The 20,379-nt window shown below is 44.4% G+C and overlaps 1 protein-coding gene across 2 annotated transcripts; it reads right to left on the bottom strand.

Moving 5' to 3' along the window:
* Positions 1-421: 421 nt before the first annotated feature.
* LOC130877826 (schlafen family member 2-like) lies at positions 422-19,301 on the bottom strand. 2 transcript variants are annotated; one of them, XM_057775431.1, is made up of 7 exons: positions 19,218-19,301; positions 15,982-16,062; positions 12,351-12,677; positions 7,085-7,262; positions 4,953-6,010; positions 3,280-3,396; positions 422-2,379 (listed from the first exon to the last, which is right to left on the bottom strand). In XM_057775431.1, the coding sequence occupies exons 3-7, from the start codon at positions 12,484-12,486 to the stop codon at positions 1,853-1,855; spliced, it is 2,016 nt and encodes a 671-aa protein (XP_057631414.1). In that variant the 5' UTR covers positions 12,487-12,677; positions 15,982-16,062; positions 19,218-19,301; the 3' UTR covers positions 422-1,852. The 2 variants fall into 2 exon arrangements, with proteins under 2 accessions (XP_057631414.1, XP_057631413.1); XM_057775430.1 differs by lacking the exon at positions 19,218-19,301 and adding an exon at positions 16,230-16,338.
* Positions 19,302-20,379: the final 1,078 nt, after the last annotated feature.

Genomic DNA, 20,379 nt, shown 5'->3' with positions numbered 1-20,379 from the left:
AACCTCCCATATGTTCCCACATCCTTGACAGTACATCAATTTCCAAGGTCAACCGTGTTGTCCCCTTACCTACTCTCATGAATTGACCCTTGATCTTGCCTCCTTTTCCAAGTGTCTCTAATAGACTTCAGACCCATGGCAGTTTGTGGGTGGTGACAGGGTGGTAAGGTGCCCTCTAGACCAGTTACTTGAACAGGCTGTCTCAAGGGCAGTGTTCAGGCTGTGATTCTCGCATGTGCTCTTATTTTCTTGTTCTTCAAAGCTCTGAGCCACAATTCTGAAAATCACAACCCCAAGTAATCAAAATATCTAAAACATCAGGTTAGAAATATTATTCTGGAAAAATAATAAGAATTATTAAAAAGGCATTGGTGACGTTTTCAAATGATTATTTATTTTAGAAACACAAAAAAATGGCAGAACATTTTGATGGCATCCAAATTTTGATAAGTAATAACTTCCCAGATATAACAATGAAGATTCATCAAAGAGAGATGCATGCAGAATTGTATTTAGAAAGACACAGATATAAGAAAATATTGGATTACAAATAAGCTAGATTTAAAAAATAAATTGCATTGATTAAGAAGTACATGCATGAAAACAGAAAACATGGCTTAGAATGACTGGCATCTCTGAGCACCCAGCCCATAGCCCTGTCATACAAAGTCTCATCATGGTCAACCTGCCTTTTGATGAGCACCATCAAAAGTCACAACAGGTACCACTGCATATATAATTACCCCGAGGGGCCAAATGTTGAGAAATTGTATCCTTCACAAATGAAGATGTACAACGAGGACATTACTTCCTTTATGAAGGAAACACCAACATTTCAAATGCACAGTACTCGCATATAAAGTCAATGCTGTCAACACCTTCATAGGTGTTAGTGTACAGCACAGACAATACTATAATTCAAATATAAAACATATATACTTCGAACCGTAAAAGAACAATATCAGTTTCTTAAAACCGTATCATCAAGACTTCAAAAGGGAACAATGTTTTAAAGAGAAACTGAAGCACATGCTATAGTCCCGTAGAGAGTACTAGCATGTCCTAATTCTTCACTTGTTGGCCTTTAGAAGCCTTACATCAACAGATACACTGTTTTCTTAAGACGCAATGTACATTGTATTTCTTAGTTACTATTTGTTGCTGTGAGCAATGTCCATTTACTTTCTGCAAACCCTGTGCCTTGCCTCTGTGATTTGGGACATGTGGAAAGTCCTTCCTGGGTTGTCACATACAATCACAGATTTAACAGCAATGGCACACACAGCTGAGCAGCAACACTGTGACCAAATGTTGCCTTACACTGCCTTCTTCACCATTGCCTTCACTAACTTCTCTAGGGAGAACGTCTTCCATGATTAGAGTCCCCACGCATTTCCTCAGCGAGAAGGATGGCTATGCAGATTGGGCCAATTTTTGGCCTTTTAATTATTTTCCCGTATATTTCTTTTGAGGCATGGTCTTTCTTCACACCCCTGGCAGTCCTGGAACTCTCCTTGTAGACTAAGATGACCAGCCTTATTCGAAGAACTGGAATGAAAAGTCACATCCCCGGCTTAGGGACACATTTTTAAAGCACTGTTTTGCCATTGTCTTCTTCAACGGCCAATCCCTTTCAAGAATTTCATTTCTATTTTTGTTAAGTTATCTAAAGACATATTTTCCATTTTTTAACAGAATGAGAGAATATTATCACCTACAAAACGTGAACTATCATGGCACCAAAGTCCATTTCCTATGACAGGCAGTCTCAAACATGAGTTAGGACAATCTTCGAAAAGTAAAGTATCTAATTCTATGTTTAAAATTTCAGAGGCAAACTGATCACTACAGTTTAACCTTGGTACACTGTCCCTAAGACTTCAGCAAGAGCCTTCTCTAAGTCCCTTACTGTCTTGGTTGTCAGATAATACTCTTTGGGGTAACTTATTATCGAGCTTGAATCATATAGAGACACTGCCCTATGACCCAAGTACGTTATCTTTATCGCAACACCTATTTTCCCAGTGTAACCGCCAAGATTTACCAGCTTCTGCTTTAAAGTTAATGCAGTTTGTTTACAATCGTTTTTTAACTTAGTGCCCAGGTCCCTCAGAACAGAGCTGTTGCCTTCCAGCTCCTCCTCTCCCTGGACAAAACTGTGCAGGGTCAGGAAACTGTCCTTGGAAATATGAAGCACATCCAAGATGACTTCCTGCTTCTTCTGTAAGCCCAGACTTAAAGCCAAGCTCTTAGAGATGATCAGCGTCCCTTGACGAAGTGAGGCCAGCTCTGTCTGAAGTAACTGCTCATATCGTTTATGTTCTGAGCACAGCTCCATGCGGAGGCCTTCTGAAGAGCATGGCACCTTTCTAGCCAGCACTAGAAAAATAAATAAACATACCAAATTATAAAACAAAAATGTCATGAATGTCCTGTATGAGCTATCACCAAGCAGCTGGTAAGTCCCACACTTTGCATCACAACCCAGAAGGTGAACACACAAGACACCAAATGATAATTCAAGAACAGAAGGGAGGCAGTGCAAGGGGGACTTAGAAACTCAGACTCTGCCAAGAGAGCTTGGAAATGGCTAAAGACTCACACCCCCACGTTTTCCATACCAGAGCCTGCTCTGGTACTCAATGAATGAGAGGAGTCAGGGGAGCAAAGGACAGACCTAGTGCTGAAGACAGAAAAGTCAGGCATCAGGAAGCACCAAAGAGATGATGAGACTGGAGGAAAGCGAGGAGACACAGGAGGGCTCCACAGAGCAAAGGAGGGAGCAGAGCACATTCCCAGAGCTCCAGGGATGGGGAGAGGATGGATGCCTCAGAAGACAACCCGAGGTAGGCTAGACTTCCCTACGAGCACAGACTGGCAATCACAGTCACAGGATAAACCCATAGTTCTTGAAAACCTGTTTCCAGTACAGGAGTTTGAAGAGACACTGTCACCTTCTACCTGTCAGGTTGACATTGGAGAGGAAGTCCATTTTGTCTGTCCTCCTGTGTCAGAATGTTACATGTAGCCGGATGCTATCTATAGTGTGTGTGCGTGTGTGTGTGTGTGTGTGTGTGTGTGTGTGTGTGTTCTGGCAGGGTGGTATGGGGTGGTTAATGTTTGAGACAAAGTTATTCTAGTGACCTGAAAGGGACCTGACAGCAAATATCAGTCCCAATGCAAGAAGCCTGGAGACAGATTTCACCACAGAGACCTATTGAGGCAAGGAGGCCTGAACACAGTCACAGCAACCAACCTAGGAAGCCACTGTGACACTACCTGGAAGGTGGGCACTCTGTTGCTGGGCTTCTGGAATGTCAGTAGCAAAGCAGCTACAGAGACATGGTGGTGGGCTGCTTGATTGAAGGGTCTGTTGGTATTTTTGCTTGAAGAAACCTGAGAAGACGGAAAAGGTAATTTTAAATTTCTCACATACTACTCACTAACTAGTGCAATGTGTTTTAACAGTCCAAGTTGAACTGTGTTTTCCTAAGAGAAAATGGGGTTACATATTGAGGTTAGATTTTGAGGTCAAATGCAATTTGCAAAATTAAGCTTTGATGATAGTGAAGTTCTCAACAGCACACTTACAGAAAACATAACTGCAAAAAGCACACTAATAGTTCCTGAATGTGTTAACAGCTAAGTGGGTCTATTTTACTTTGTTCTAAGTGAAATTTAGACAACATCCCGTAGACCATGCTGGTGCAAACCCACTAGGTGAACCTCAGGCCGCAAGTGCACCTCCACGCCCAGTTTATGAATTTACGAACCAGAGCGATTGAAGCCAGGGCTTCTGGATGCTAAGCCAGCGCTCTGTCACCTCAGAAATGTCCCCAGGTTTGGTTTCTTTTTAAAGCTGGTAAATCCAGAAGGAATGAAGGCTGGGAGAGGAGTGGGTTTGTGCAGAGATGGGGAAGCTCGCACTGTGAGACTGCAGAAGTTTCCGATGCTCATGTCAGCTGGACATTCCTAGTCTAAGGGAGTTAAAATGCCCGCATTTTTTCCTTCTGAGAAAAATTCAGGGTTCTATTTTGTATTCAAATGTGAGAAGGAGGAAGTTTTAAGACAAAGACACAAATGGCAACAAAGAGGCAAAAAAAAAAAAAAAAAAAAAAAAAAAAACCAAAGGAGCAGATTAGATGGTGGGGTTTCTGAACTGAACACAGGTTACCATAGGACCGAGGATAATGGAGACAATCTATGGTGGGCGAATGCATCAAAATGTCCAAACAAAGGGACATTCTCATTGCATTACTTGGTTTTCTAATGCATTTGTCACTGTTCGTGAAGGATGAGGGACACAGAAAGTTGACTCTGAGAAATGGGATCAGTGCAGTGGGAGCCTGGGGTGGGTTCTAGAGGCCTTCCCAGTAGGAGGGATTTAGACAGACAAGCTGGCTATAGGTTGAAAGAGGCATGGAGAACTCAATAGGCAATTCTGGCTGAATGAGCAGAAATTCAGGAAGCAGATAGGATAGTGTCCATGAGAGGCTCTGCTGATCAGCTTTCTGACGGAAACGACACTCCAGTGAGGCTAGGACTGGAGAAACTTTCAGGATTCTGTTGCAAGAAGTTGGGCTGTGTTTTGCCCATGACCTGAGTCTTGGCAGGGATCTCAGCTTAACCTACTGTTGGAGGTGGCAAGACCCTTGAAGGGAATTATGGGGCCTGGCCCCCTTTCCTCTTCTTGCTTCAGTCCTGGCCACTGGAGAAGCAGGCTGTGTCACACTTGGTCATTGTGAAAGAAATAGCTCATAGCCTTACTGAAAGCAGCTAACACACTTTCCATAGGGAATCTAAGTGGGCAGAAGAAACAGGAGGTTGTGAGCTCTGGATAGCATCTAGTAGAGATCAGTAAATGAGGAGTTTGGTGTTGCCCAGGTCCCAGAAAGCAATCTTCCAACCCCCTGAGTCAATTAGAAAGTGATTGCTAATCCCCCTTCCCCAACCTGGTGTGTCTTCCATCTGGAGCTTGACCCATTCCTCTGAGGTAAATCTCTCCACACAGCTGTCTTCCACGTGCCAGGACTCAGGCTCTTCAGCGAACACAGCACAGCAGAATCTCTCCACTCTGAGTGCACACACATATTTGCACACAGCTTCCTGTCTGAGGACTGGGATGAATTTGCATGTGTACCTTATCTTCTCCTGCTTCTCCTCACAGAAGTGACCCACAGGCAGCTCTCGTATGCACGCCTCTATTTCACTCTCTAGATCCTCAAGATCTGCTTTCTCTGCTTCAAAACCAATTATTTGTTCTTTTTTCAAATCTAAACCAATGAACAAATATCCCCCATCAGTGTTTGCAAATGCAGAAACAGTTTTAGGAACAATCTCCAGAATTTTTTCTTTAGGGGACATTTTAACTTCTGCATGTTTGGATTTAGTGAAACAGAATGTCTCCTTGTAGGTTAACTTTGCTCTGTTAAAAAACATGGCAAGGCATTCATGCTGTAACTCATCAGAGTCACATGATCCAGGCAAGCTCTGTCTTGAACGTGATCTCCCTTCAGAGTCCTTCTTGTCTTTGAGGAACCGCACTGCATCAGGACCTTTCAGTTCATCTGAAGTTGAAAAATTTCTCACATAGAAATTGGTTTTCAAGGTAAGGACACGCTGACCAGAGATATCTGGAACCCACGGTTTCACAAAAATTAAAAAGTACCCTTTGTTCTGCATGTAGTCTCGGTATTTATGAGGAAATAGAACAATTTCACTAAAAGAATTTTCCAAATCCAGTCCTACTCCATCTCTGATGAGGCTGTAATTTGAATTCTTAATGCGAGCCTTGACCACGCCCCCTCCAGAATTCAGCAGAGTGCACACAGCCTGTGAGATATTGTGGGCCTCTCTTGCTTTCAGTTGTTTATTTTTCATTGTCTTCCTAATCTCCTCTCCCTGTGTGATTTCTCCTACATACAGAACCAGTTCAGCATAGTCCGTCTCCTGGTCAACGCTGATGCTCATTTTTGGAGCACTTGCTCTCTTTCCCAGATGAAATCCTTTCCTGTAAAACAGACGGAGCCATTAGAGCAGAAGCCAACCAGTGAGAGCCAGTTCTGCTTTACAGAGCACACAGCACATCCACCTGAGCTGCTCTAGGTGCGTCAGTGTGAAGGTCAGACCCGATGTTTTGTTTATGGGTTGTTTGACAAATTTTGAACAGACTACAGTAACTTGTGAACTTGGTAAATTTTCACGTTGGTTGTCCTGATTACATATGATCCTCTTCTAGTTGTTTTAAACTAATAAACTTCTTTGTGTATATTCATCATTCGTGGCCCTGTGTTATATAAGGGACATTTAGAAATTTTAGTCTATTTATTTTACTACTTTATGAGTACGTGTTTTTTGCCTGCATGCATGTATGTGCCCCACAGGTGTGCCTGTGCCCATGGAGGTCAGAAAAGTGTGTTGGATTCCTCAGGATTGGAGTTGGTGGTTGTGAGCCCCCGTACAAGTGCTGGGAATCTGCCCCGTGTCCTCTGCAAGAACAAGTGCTCTTAAGCACCCAGCCAGCTCTCCAGCCCCTAGAGGACATGTAACCTAGGTGAACGCTGCACACTGAGTATATTCTCCTGTCTGACTTTTCTTTGATGTCCCTTATGGCCCCTTAAATAATGTCACCTCTTCTTTCTTGTCTTAGACACACTCATGATTTTATGGATGTGTAATCTACAAACTCTAGGAAGCACAACCGAGAGGAAATGTCTGAGATTTGTCTCTCTGGGACTGGCTTGATTCACTGAGTGTGAGCATGTCTTATGGTCTCCACTCCCCACAGTGGTTGGGATGACACTCAGGGCTTTGCATTTGTGAGGTGAACATTCTCTATGGGGCACACTATAGCTCCTTACTTTCTTCAATGCAGGGGTTCCCCACTCTCCATCTCCCTCCTGGTGTGATTTCTAGGCTCTAGGGTCTTGATTTTCTCGGGACTTTTGTTTCTAATCCTGTGAAGTCTTCTTTGTGCCGCTGCTTAGGAGTGCTCTGCTCTGTCCTGGGACTCGGAGCTTCTGACTTTCCTTCTGGGCTGCTTCCCAGTTTCTTCCCCCCATGACAAATCAGTTAATACACATACCTTGAGTTTTTCAAACATCCTGATGTGGCAGGCAGTCTTCTCTGGAGAACATTTCCTGAGAGTTGACCAGAGGACTCTGTGAGTGTCTGTGGATTCACATCTTTCACCGACATTGGGCTGTTCACAGGCATTGTTTCTTTCAATAACTTCTCAACTGCTTTTTGACACTTTCTGCTTTCTGGGGACAAAAACTGTGTCAGTCTTCGTGATAGCAATCCACATAATATTGGGCTCTGGATTTTTTGTTTGTTTATTTGTCTGTTTTCAGTTCCTCATGTAGGTTATTTGATCACATTGTGAACCCCGAAATTGCATTACTTACTGGAAAAACCTGTTTCTCGTTGTGACATGACTCAGCCCTAGCACACACCTTTAATCCAAGAGTTTTCTGCTCGAATCTCGTAAACAGGAATAAATAAAATCAACCATAGTTCAAGAGGTGGAGCAAGCAACCCGTTGATAAGGAAAAATTCCATAGATAGTAAGAGGGAGTCCAGAGGATGAAGGAAGAGAGAGACACACAGGAAGTAGCAGGAAGGGATATTCATTTGGAGGAGTTTTAATTGACAGTATAGAAAACTCCTTTATTGAGATGTTGATAGAGAAGGAAGCAGTCGGGTGCTTCCTCTGCCTCTCTAAGCTAGTGACTTGCACCCCAGCATTTGACTCCCAAGTCTGTATCGGTAAAATTGAATGATTGGTTAAAAACAGCAGCTCCTTTTGATGCTCCCTGGCTTAGTGGTTTCATTGGTTTTTTTCTTCAGTTTACAGGTTTGTTTTTCTGTCTACTCAGTCTAGTATTGGGCATTTTCAAATATTTTTAAAAATTCAATTAGTGTAGTCTTGAAAACTGTTTGGTTCCTTCATGATTTATTTAATTAGTGAATTTATATTCTAAAGTGACCATCCTGGTCTCCATCTTTCCTTAGAGTGGTTCTCAGAATCCCAGAGAGGGCAACTCCACTGTACAATGGAGCTTCTCTTCCCTGCTCTACATGACAGATGACAGGAGCACACAATCACACAATATCCTTCCATATCAGGACAGTATTCCTGATGTCAGCAGAATCCAGCAGGGCTGGACACATGGCTTAGTGGTTTTGAGCACTGACTGCTCTTCCAGAGGACCTATGTTCAGTTCCCACCATGCACAGATGATGTGGGATTCCCCTCTGTATGCTGTGAAGATGTTTTTTTATTACCATTGGTTAATAATAATAATAATAAAAAAACTGCTTTGGGCCTATGGCAGGGCAGGAGGGAGCAAGACTGGAATTCCAAGCAGAGATAGAGGAGAAAAGAAGGCAAAGCCAAGGAGATGCCACGTAGCTATCAAAGGAGACAGATGTTGGAGCTTTATCCAGTAAGCCACAGTCTTGTGCCAGTACACAGAATAATAGAAATGGGTTACTTTAAGATGTAAGAGTTAGTTAATAAGAATCCCAAGTTAACAGGCCAAGCAGTGTTTTAATTAATATAGTTTCTGTGTGATTATTTTGGATCGGAGCAACTGGGAAATGAACTGAGCAGTCTCGGCCTACACATGTGGTACCTCATACATGTGGTGCAAACAAATGTATGCAGGCAAAACACCAATACATACAAAAATAGTTTAAAAGTTGTTTTAAACACAACTTTCCCTTGATGATTATATACTTGAATTACTACTACACTCAACCTTGGCCTGAAGAGCTTCCCTCTGCAGTGGTCAGTGGTTAATACAGAGACTCATCACTGCTCAAATGTTGGGAAGAATTGGCTACTGAGTTCCCTTCCTTAAATGGAACAAAAATATGGCCCGCCCTGTCAAGCTCGGGGACCAGTGCGGAAGACAACACACGAAGAATGTCGGGGCTGAGAGCTGGCGGCTGGAGAAAGGGTCGTGTTGAAGAGAAGTTGCTGTTCCTGTAGAGGACTCAGGTTTGCCTCCCTGCACTGAGTGGCAGAGCACAACCATCTGCAGCCCCAGGACCAGGGATAACGATCCTCTCCTGACCTCTCTGTACACACACACACGAACATAACAATAAATAAATCCATTAAGATATTGTAAAAGCGAGGGGGTGAGGTGGAATATGGAGAAATGCTGTCTTCAGAACATGACGAGGCCTCTGTACTCATGAACTCCCCATACTGTCAGTACAGGCACCAGACCAAGCCAACAAAGCCACACCGTGTCCAACAGGCAGCACTCACTGGACTCAGGGGTCACAGTTGATTGATTAATAAGAGAAGATAAGGCAGGAAAGTGTTAGGAAAGGAGAAGGGGAGGAAGGGTGCATATGATCAGGAGACATTGTTACACACATGAAATTATCCAAGAATAAAGAAAAGATATTCTATTAAAAACAACAAAATAAAAAGCCACAGCAGTTACTCTCCTGGCTATGTTACCTAAAGAATCTACGTCTCTAAGTCATTCATTTACACACACATGCACACACACACACACACACACACACACACGTCACCTTCCTCTGCACAGCAGCCGAGTTGCTGAATCAAAGATCCTGTCAGCAGGTGAGTGCATGAGGAACACATGGCTCGCGATGCCCAATCCGTTCAACCACATCCTCACTCTGTACTGAGGGTTTATTCAGCCATAGGGATGAGTGCAGTGCATTGTTGCAGGAAAATGGATGGAGCTGAGGAGTGTGATAAGTGAAGTGATATAGAAAGACAGACATCGCGTGTTTACTCTCACACGCAGAATAAAGCCTCTAAAAGGTATTAGTACAAGGGCGGGAAGAGGACGGGGGGGGGAGAAGAGAGTAAAGAGGGGTTCCCACGACCAAAGGACATCTCGTGGGTGACAATGTCAGAGTGAAGCCCCTTATTCAGTAAAACGAATACCAATCAATAAGAAAGAGGATCCCGTGAAGGGAAAACATCACCACCACCAACAAATCAATTTTCTCAGCCTAACTTTTTGTCTGAGGTGTTTTGAACTGCAGCTGCTTTGCTGTACTGACGCTAGGGGGCACTCTCACACAAAATGACAGCAAAGACAGCCTTGGACAAGAGGAGCTGCAGAGATGTGGGAGGATAAGGTGGGGCACTTCAGTGTCTTGGCCAATGGCCTGTCCCTGTTGTGAGCTAACCCCCACTGAGCTCATCTGACTTCAGGGAACCGAGTTTGTGTGAGTCACTTGTGCTGTTCTTGCCAGCTCGGTGTGGATGATCAGGATTCTTTTATGCCCTGTAGATTTTTAGCTCTCTGGACATGTTTGAGAGTGCTTTGTGTGTGTATTATAGCTTAAATTTTTTGAATGTTTTTTTCCCGTTATGTATGTCTGTGAATCACAAATGGCCCTGGTATCTTTGGCAGTCAGAAGATGACATTATGACATCTGACTTGGAGTCACAAATGGTTGTGAGCTGCCCTGTGGGTGCTAGGAACAGGTCTTCTCGAAGAGCAGCCAGTGCTCTGAATTGCTGAGCCATCTATCCTTGTCAGTCTTTCTCCATCCTTCCTTTCTTCTCTTGCTAACATAAATGCCGTGTATTCAGAGTGCAGAATACCCATATGAAATATGTACACATTATGAGATGGTTAAACTAAGCTAATTAACTTATGGATTATTTGATACAAATATGATGAAACTGTCATTTTTGTGTGAAGAACACTAACCACCTACTTCTAGAGTTAGGTCTGGTGGTACATCCTATAATCCCACTCCCCAAGAGGCTGAGGCAGAAACTGCACAACTTCCAAGTCAAGCTTGGAATGCAGAGTGAGTTCAACGTCAGCCTGAGCAACTTTAGCGAAACTCCTTCTCCAAATAAAAAGTAATCAGAGGACTGGAGATAGAGCTCAAAAGCAGAGCATTTGCCCAGCATGTCCTCGGCCCTGCCTTCAGCCCTCTTCACCACAACACGATGTCTAATTTTGGTAGCTTTTCAGGTAGAACACACTACTGTTTGCTGTAGGTGCCCTGTTCTGCAATGCTCCTCAAAGACAGTTGTTAGCCTTTCAGCATGCGAGTCCATCCCCTGCTCACTGCCACCCTAACTTCTCCTGTCATCTCAGTTTCTTTAGATTCCTTATGCACAGGATTCCCCCTTCTGTGCCTGACTTATTATACAGAACATACTCAGGTTCTTCCATGTGTTCACAAGTGACTATATTTCCCACCTTTTAAGGCTCCATATCAGTCCGCTGTATGTGTACTACATATTCTGTGCTTCTCTTCCATCCATGATTTCATATTTTGACTTTTTTCAAAAATGCAGCAACAGCCAGGGACAGGCAACCCTCTGCCATAATGACCTCACTTCCCTGGACAAACCTAGTTGTGTCTCTCACTTGTAGAACTGCCACTGTGTTCTCCGAGTTATCCACTCTAATTCATACGCTCACCCACACTGTGCTGGGATCTCTTTACTCCACATCTGTGACAACATTTCTCTTTCATCTTTCTGATAACAGTCACTGCAGATTCAGGAGCTGAAGAGACAGGCTCCATAGGTAAGAGCACCTGCTGCTCTTGCAGAAGACTCAAGTTTCATACATGCACGTAAAATAAATTAGTCTTATAAAAAGTCAGGATGCTGAAGAATAGCTCAGCAGTTAAAGCACTGGCTGCTCCCTCAGAGGACCTGGTTCAGTTCCTAGCACCCACATGATGACTCACAGCCTTCTGTAACTCTGGTTCCACGGAATCTGTCACCCTCTTTATCTCTACAGAGCAACAGGCACACACATGGTGTACATACATACATGAAGAAAATAAATAATAATAAAATAATTATAAAAGAAAACAATTATAATATAAATACAATAATAATTAAAATAATAAATTACCCAGTCATTGTGACAAGAACAAATCATATTTCACTGTTCCTCTTGTACCTCCTCAAAGATTCTGACTTTAAATTTTTGTCAAGTGTCTCTTTAGCATTTGAGAATCTGCCTTGAATATTTCCCCTAGCCTCTATCCAGCTGTGGACTCCTGAACGGATGGGGTCCTGGGGTTTCTCCTCTTTCAGCATCCGAGCTGTGAGGTCTGAAAATTATCTTTTTAGCCCATTTTTAGCTGAAGAGTATCTTTAGTGTGAGTTCCAATTTCATTCTTCTCTGTGTAGAGATCTTTCGTCAGTTTCTGGTAGTAGGGTTAGTTCTCTAAGAGGATGGGGCATCACTAAGGGACTCTGGAGATCTACACAAACCCCTCTTCCCCTGCCTCACCAGCCAGACTTGGATCAAGCACAATTAAGCACCTTAATCTTTCCCTATCCCTAAAGAGAGAAAAGCATTTGCTCTCACCAAACTCCTGCAGCATCCAGGTCCCCAGAAGTCTGTGCTTTGGGAGAAGAGGCTGTGGAGATGCCAAGGATCCAAAGATTCTAGAAGAGACAGAATTTATCCAGGATTCACAGGAAACGGTGGGTTGTTGAACCATCAACTCTTATTCATCCCAGAATAGACAGGACCTGCTCTTGGGGTGAGGACAGAAAGAGAAATACAATGAGTCTGCAGGACGCTGGTGTGAACCTGGCTCACCCTACCTTGTGCTGGAATCTAGTTGCTTGAAGTTCTTTTTGCTCAAGAGAGGGAATTTCACGTTGTGCAGCCTCCTCCAGAGCAGGAGCCCTGCAAAAATGAGAGTTCATTCAGTGCCGAATGTGGCTTCTCCTGGATAAATACTTAACCTTCATGAGTTCTGGTTTTGTTTTGTTGTTGTTGTTATTGTTTGTTTAATGCTTCCACAGAGGGAATAAAGCAGCTTTGTTCCTTTGTCTTCCTCCTTTCTCTGCCCAAAGTTACCTGAATTCTGACCTTCAACCTTGTTCCCACCTCAGCCTCCCAAGTACCCATGATTATGGGCACACCCATCACTCTGTTGTTATTTCTAGGGCAGAATTCAATCTGTTAGCGTTTGACTTAAGCTTCTGCACCTATGATGTTCTTCTTATCGTCACTGTCGAAAAATGCTGGTGTTAATTTTTCAGCAGCTTCACGAAAGGAGGGGGAAGTGCTGGGTCGCAGCTCAACGGCAGAGATCTGTCCTGATGTGTGGACCACTCTGGATAGAACACTGTGCAGCACATCCATTAGCCTACAGCTGAAGGAAGTGCCATTTCACCGACATGATGAACTTTCTTTACCTCATGGGCAAGTTCATCATGGTTTGCCATCCTGGCAAAATTCAAAGTAGAAAGTTTGGACTTTTGTTTTGCTTTGCAGTCATGTTTCACTTACAATTAGTTTGTAAAATAATGATTAGCAGCTTCCGTCAAAACCCTGAAAACTGTAGCTTTTTAAAAAGTAGTGTTTTGATTCACATATGTATGGGTACCACACATGGGACTGGTGCTCATGGAGTTCTGAAGAGGGACCCCCAAAACTGAAGTTAGGGATGTTGGTGAGCCACCATGCTGGAAACTAAACCCAGGTCCTCTGCAAGAGCAGCAAGCGCTCTGAACCTCAACACCTTCCTAGTGCCTGTAAACTGCTCCTAATTTCATATTCATATTAATGCACCAGTACTTCTTAATATCATGACAGCTGAGATTGGACATGGCTTCCGGATGGTTAGAGTAATATATGTGAGGATTGGGTGTAATCATAACTGAGGCAGGAGAATACTAATCATCATATCACTAATTTTTATTCATTTATATTTCATTTTTATTTATGTATTTTGAGATGGGATCTTTCTATGTCCACTTGGCTGGCCTCGACCCATCAGACTGGCCTCTAACTCACAGAGATCCACCTGCCCATGCAGCCTGAGTGCTGGAATTAAAGGCATGAGTCAACCCTCCTGGCCAGAGCTATTGAATTTCATTAGGCCCAAGGGTTCTCTCATAAATATCCTCAAATCTACATGTAGATGTGGTGCAGGGGTATAAAGATTATACTGGGAAGTGGGAATCTTGAGAAGATACACAAAATAATTAAATCACACACACAAAAAAAATAGAATCCTGAAGTCAAACAACCTTGTGGGAAGAAGTTTGTTTTGACTCCAGGAATCCAATTTAACTAAACCATGAGGATGCATCTGAATTCATGACTCATTTTACAAGAAGGTAATATTATCTAAGACTGTAAAACCATAGGAACACTAGAGAAGTTTCTGGAAGCTAAATTACTAGGTCAAATGATAAAACTACTTATATATTTTATATTCACCATTGGGTTTTCCCCAACAATTTTCTCCTGGGCAGGTGTGTGGGCGCACACTCAGCACCTGATAGGACACAGGCTTAGGGTTCCATATCTATTATAAACCAGCACATTTCTCTATGTTCCCCAAGTACCCCGAGAAGGAGGAAAACACTGTTCCAAGGTGAGTTCAGACTGGCCATGCATTCAGATAGGTCCCAGGTAAGGAAAGCATTGAACACGCTGCTGAAAGTTCACAATCAGGCTAAAGAAAGAAGTCTGGTCTCCTCGGAGATGAACAGTGAGGAAGCCAGAGGTGTGTGATCACTCAAGTTTAAACTGAAAGCTTAACTGTGGCATTAATGTGATATAACTGTGCAAAAACCACACAGGAAGTTGTGTGTTCTCACTGTGATGACCATTCTGATTCAAGGGAGAATTAATGAGTGTGTGTTAGTGTGTGTTAGTGCCAGACAGTGCCTCTTTCTACACAAGTGGGCAGCCCCAGATGTGAGTCACTTTCCCTAACGTCCTGCCAGAGATCTTCATCTCCATCTGAAGAGCTGTCAGGAGCTAAGCATGGTTTCGGCCTTGGGAGCCTGCTGTGGGCATCCTGAGCTTGAGGCAGGCAGAATACACACTGTGAATCACAGACCAGCCTGGGGTACACACCAAGACCCTGTCCGCCTCCCTCCCTTCTAAAATACAAAAACAAAACCACAACCAAACTACACTGGGTCTAAAGCGACTGTACTGCCGAGGAAGAAGCAGTTTCCTTTCTGGTCAGTTCATAGTTGCACTCCTGAGCAGTCTCAGTTCCTCATTCCTTACCAGCACCCCCCACCCCGTCCAGCACCCTCTTTATCAGGTCCACTCCTAAGCCAGCACCCCTAGATCACCAGCCACAATGAAGGGGGCAGAAGGCATATTTAACACCGAAGTGCAAAATGACAGTGCCCCTGAGATTATTAAACCCGAGGGTGGCTACCATGCAGTCACACTGAGAGGAGCGGTGGGCTAGCCTGGGACAATGACCATCTCAGTTCAAGGGCCTGTCTCTGAAAACTGACTATGGTTCATATCCACTACCTTCAGGCACACGGCTGTGACACCGTCCTTAAAAACCAAGGCAGACTCCAGAGCTCACCAATTTCCAAGACTGATGTAGAGCTCACTCAAGTCCTAGAGCCCTGGGTCTAATTTATCAGGTTTCCTTCTTAAATTGTAGCATTGAGTTTCGGGATATTGTCTCAAAAGAAAACTGGGGTTCAGGGAGTCCAGTCAGCTCTCTTTGGAAGTAAAGAGGATGACATTCAGATGTTCTTACTTTCCCCCAAATGCAGGTTGGTAGGAAAGCAGAGAAAGAGTGGCCAGGAGAGGAAGGACCTGCTTTCTGTGGAACAGAAGCAAACACCCCAAGCCTAGACCATGCTGTCTCTTTCTCTCCTGGGTTGGCACTGTGCATTTCCCTTCGAAAAGCAAAGTTCCCATCTTCTAAATTACAAAGTTCCATAGGGGCTGATTTCTTTCTGGCTCTAAAGTGCTGCTCCTCCCCTTCCGGGAACCATGTTTTCTTACCTTTCAACAGGGTCAGGTCTCCAGGAGAATAGGGAACCCTCAAGAGTCTCTAGAGAGTCACACAAGCCTGCCAGACACAGCCCCTCATGACCTCCCTATTCCTGCCTCACTAGTCAGTCACAGAACGAGCATGGTAGGTTCTCTCCCAGCAACTGAAAGCCTGCCCCCGACCCCCCGCCCTGCAAGAGAGGAAGACATTTGCTCTCACCTCAGCTCCGGTGACTCTCAAGTCCTCAGCAGCCTGTGCTTTGACAGAAGAGTCTATGAAGATGCCAAGGAGTTGAGATTCCTACAAGGAAACCAGGTTGGGTTTAGCTGAGAGGGATGGGTTGTGCTGGCAACTCCCCCACTCCACATCCCCCAGGGGTCAGTAAGTTGAGAGGCCCTGACATTGGGTGGGAAAAGGAAGAGAAAGACAGTGGGTCAAGGATGCTGCAATGGACCTGGCTCACTTACTCAGTGTCGTAGGAGCTGAGTTCCTTGAAGCTCAGAGCAGTAGTAGGTTTCCAGTTGTTTCTCTTGTCCAGAGATGAATGAAGTATACATTGGGTGGCTAAAAAACCTCCCTTGATATACTCTTAGAGAACAACTGGCTAATATATAACCAAGGTGTGGTTGCTTGATGCCCTGAAGTGGACGAGTTTTATGAACTAAACTGTTCTGTCCTCTGGGACTTTGAGCATTGCGTCACTCCAGGAAGTGTGATGGGGAACTGTCACGCTCTGTGTAATTCTCACTCAAATGGATGAAGACAAGAACAAGAACAAACAAAATGCAAACAAACGTGAAAGTAGGCAGAGAACACAGGGACCAGACGGAAGGAGAAGGGCAAAGGGAAGGTAGAGGTTCAGGGAAATTTGTTCCTATACAGTAAATACTGGCATGAAAAAAGGTCTAATTTAATTTAGAAAAGAAATGAACCGTTTGTGATCTCTTAGGAGGAGCACCAGCCTTCCATCTTTAGTAGCCATCCCAGAGCAGCCTAAGCCCCAGAGCTACAAAGGGCAGGTGCTGGAGGGCTGGGAGGAGGAGAGCAGTGAGTGTCCTGGGGAGAAGGAAGGGGTCTGCAGAGGGCTGCTGTTAGCCCTTGGACACCTGGCAGGAGCCTTCAGACAGAAATCTGGCCAGCCCAGGATCCTATGGCCACTAAGTCACTTTATTGTCTGTGTGCCCTATGCCACCCCTTCCCCCCATTTAAGCGACAAGCTCCAGATGTTACCTCTCTCGTCTTCCCCTTGCTCCTCTGAAGAGGCAGGCAGGTAGGCCTTTGCGTCCCTCACTCTCTATCTCTGTCTCTCTGCCTGTCACCCTGTTTCTCTCCCCCCCATTCATGTTGTCCCCTCCCCAACTCCTTCTTCTCTTTGTCACACCTGTCCCCAGAGGCTGGTCTCTCCCCTTCTCCCCACTTTCCCCCAATCCCTTTCTCCTAATAAAAAACCCTCCATGGGAGCTCCATCGCATGCTGTCTTTTTCATGCCACTTTTAAAATTATAACATTGGCATCGTGTGAAGCTTGGTAGACTACCCTGGCATTTCCTATTACCTACCAGCAATCTGAGGCATGTCCAGAACATGCTGTAAAAGTGGCCCCAGTCACTGAACAAAACCTGCCCTTCACCTCAACTCCTGCCAAGACCCTCTTCAGACCGTGGGCAACAGGACACTGTGGAGTCGATTGCCTTGAGTTGTTGCCTAGACAAAGGCAGGCTGGTCCTCCATCAAATTCCTAGTCCCTGTTGGACCTTCTGTGACCTAGCAGGCCTAGACCTAATAGCAGAAAACTGATGCTGCCCTGAGACCTCTGCCCTCAACTAGCATGGAGGACCCTGGGGAGTAGCTGTTTAGGTAGCCAGCTCATTTTCAATCGCTCCACTCAGGTAAACATTACACTTCTCAGAACACTGATGCTGTTTGACGACTGGTAGCTGTGTCAGTTTAACAGCAACAGCCAAGGCTTCAGCTGCTTCCTCGGGTCTCTGTGTGAAATTCAGGTCACAGGCCTCACTTTCCTAGAGTTAATACTGAATCCGGACACAGTTCCCCTTGCTCCGAGACTCCAGAAAAGAGAAATCTCAAAACCTATTTCAATGTAACCTTTACCATTCTTTTATTTAAAGGAACTCACTTTGCACTAACTGCCCACAGTGGTCAGCCCCCTGTGTCTCCTAGTGAATTAGACAAAAAGACAGTGTTTAAGGTGTGAAGTTTATGTGAGGGTAAGACAGCTTAAAATGTGAGGATCTCAGAGTATTTTAGGCTCTAAGAAAGTGACTCAAGGTGTGTGAATACACGTTATGAAGGTCTGAGGATGAAAGACTTAAGTGCCAGTGAAGAGAAAGCGATTTGAGATGTTTAAAAGAATGAAACACGTTTCTCTCTCTCATTATGCTACTCTGATATTAAGACTGCAAAAGTTGACAGTCTTCACAGTAATCGATGGGATTCTGGTAAACTAGTAACCTAGCGCTGGTGAAGAACTGCACACCATACTACCACCATGTCACCATAGCCACAAGCTCAGGACTTTAAATTCCCTTAGTTGGTTTCTAACTATAGACTTAAAAGGTCCTTCGCATTGTGCTACAAACATCTGTCGCAGTTTCCTGGACAGAAGAAAGGGCGTTAATGCTTTCAGTGAAAATCATTTCTGGTGTGAGTGTGCTGCCGTTTCTAACGTGTGTAAAACTTATCTTTTCCCAAACTCACAGAATTCTACTAGTTTCCAGGGAGTCAACTAGGATCCACCCAAACATGTCAGATTCACTCCAGATAAGTACGATCCCCCCCTTCCATGGTCTTGTGATGTCCCCTCCCTCAATTACCATTACCTAAAGAATTCTTTTTTTCTCTAAACTTAACTTTTATCTTCTGTCCTGCCAACATCTTCCCCGGTCCAAGCAGTGCCAGATGTTTCCACAGAGCGTGGACAGAAGTGAAACAGCCATCTACTCCAGGACATCATTACCAGCACCCCAGTTTTCCTAGGCTCCCAAGATTTTGACGCCCACATGTCAGCAGGAAGCAGTTTCGAGGACTTGGTGCCCTCATTTCCTGTCCCCACTTACCATCCCTAACTCACTTTTTATAATAAACAAAGGTAGGAATGTTAGCATTCAGGCACCTGCACTGTCCTTCTTCTGAGGACCTGGCAGGATGCACTCAGGCAGTACCCTGACTAGTCAAGCATTCCATGCCCCCCATGTCATTACATAGTCTGGGCGCATGTGCTAGGTGCCCCCTTTAAGAGACAAGCTCCACTCATTCCCTCTCTCTCTTTTCTGATGCTTCTCTGAAGATGCAGGCCGGCCTTTGCCCTTCTCTCTCTCTCACTCTCTTTGCCTGTCTCTCTGTCTCTCCCTCTCTCCCTCTTTCTCTGCCTCTCTGTTCTCTTCTACCACTCCTGTCTCCAGAGGCCAGTCTCCCCCTTTCTCCCCTCCCCCTTACCTTTGCTCCAGTAAAAACCCCCATGTGAGCTCTGTCACGTGGCGACCTTTTCTCGCATGCCACTTTTTAAACTACAACAGCTGCTGCACCAGTGCAGGCAGAGGGAACCCCCCTTAGCACTGCAAGAAAAGACGCCAGTGGCTCTAAGGAGTTTACAGCCTCTAACTGGTTGTTTTTTTTTAAGCTCTTTACTTCAATGAGTAATCTCAGGAAAACACAAGCAATTTCCGTTTCTTTATTTTTGGGGTTTTGTTTTATTTTGTTTGTTTGTTTGTTTTGAGGGTGGTGTATAAATATTTTACAAAGACTGGGCTTACCCATCCCCTTTAATCTCTGTCACTTCCAGTATTCAGAGACCTCAGGTTTGAATACACAGGGGCAAATTGCTGAGACCACTAGGGACTCTGTGGGATGCATTGTTTGGTCTCTGAAGTTCAACCCAAGCCCCATTCTTCTCTCAACTCCCTGCTGGGGCAAGTGCAGCCTAGACTCTCACTGTCAGGACAGGTAGGGGGCTGCCTGTGTGAGAAACTGAGTCAGTGTGCTCCAGGCCACTGCTGTGGCAGAGCGGAAAGAGTCACCAACTCCTCACTTGCTGAATTCTTCGTAATTGTATTTGAATCTGTTTCCCATCTCCAAGAGAATTTGAACAAACAACTTGCCTGGGGAGTTAAAAAAAAATCCATATTGTTGGGGTTTTGAAAGAGTAGAAGACTCCAGAAGCCCTGATTAGTGCAAGCGTCAGACACTGGCGGATGCAGACCTAAGGCCTGAGAAGGACACAGTTCCATTTTGCCTCTGTGAGATAGTGCAATTCCAGGCAAAAGGCTGAGGTTGGCTTCCTTTCAATTTCCCCACCTTTTTAAGGTTTTGTTTCTTAGAAAACGAAAGTGCAGTTCTCTGTTCTCCTCTGCCTCCACCCTACTAACCTCAGGAAGCAAAGTCTACTTCCTGTTGGGCAATATTCATCACTTTACAAGCTGGCTTGAGGCTGAAGAAGCTGTCTTAGAAAACACCAAATTCCTTGCAAAACAAATGAGGGGAAAGGCATTTTAAAAATATATAAGTTGGATTAATACAGCAGCACTTATAATAAAATATCTTTTAAGAGGCTCTACCACCAAACACTTAAATGGTGTTTATGAGCAGGTGGCGACATGCT

Source organism: Chionomys nivalis, chromosome 7 (assembly GCF_950005125.1).
Source record: "Chionomys nivalis chromosome 7, mChiNiv1.1, whole genome shotgun sequence".
NCBI classification, from domain to species: domain Eukaryota; kingdom Metazoa; phylum Chordata; class Mammalia; order Rodentia; family Cricetidae; genus Chionomys; species Chionomys nivalis.
Note: the sequence above shows the minus strand (reverse complement) of the source record. Positions and strands in the feature narration are given on the sequence as shown.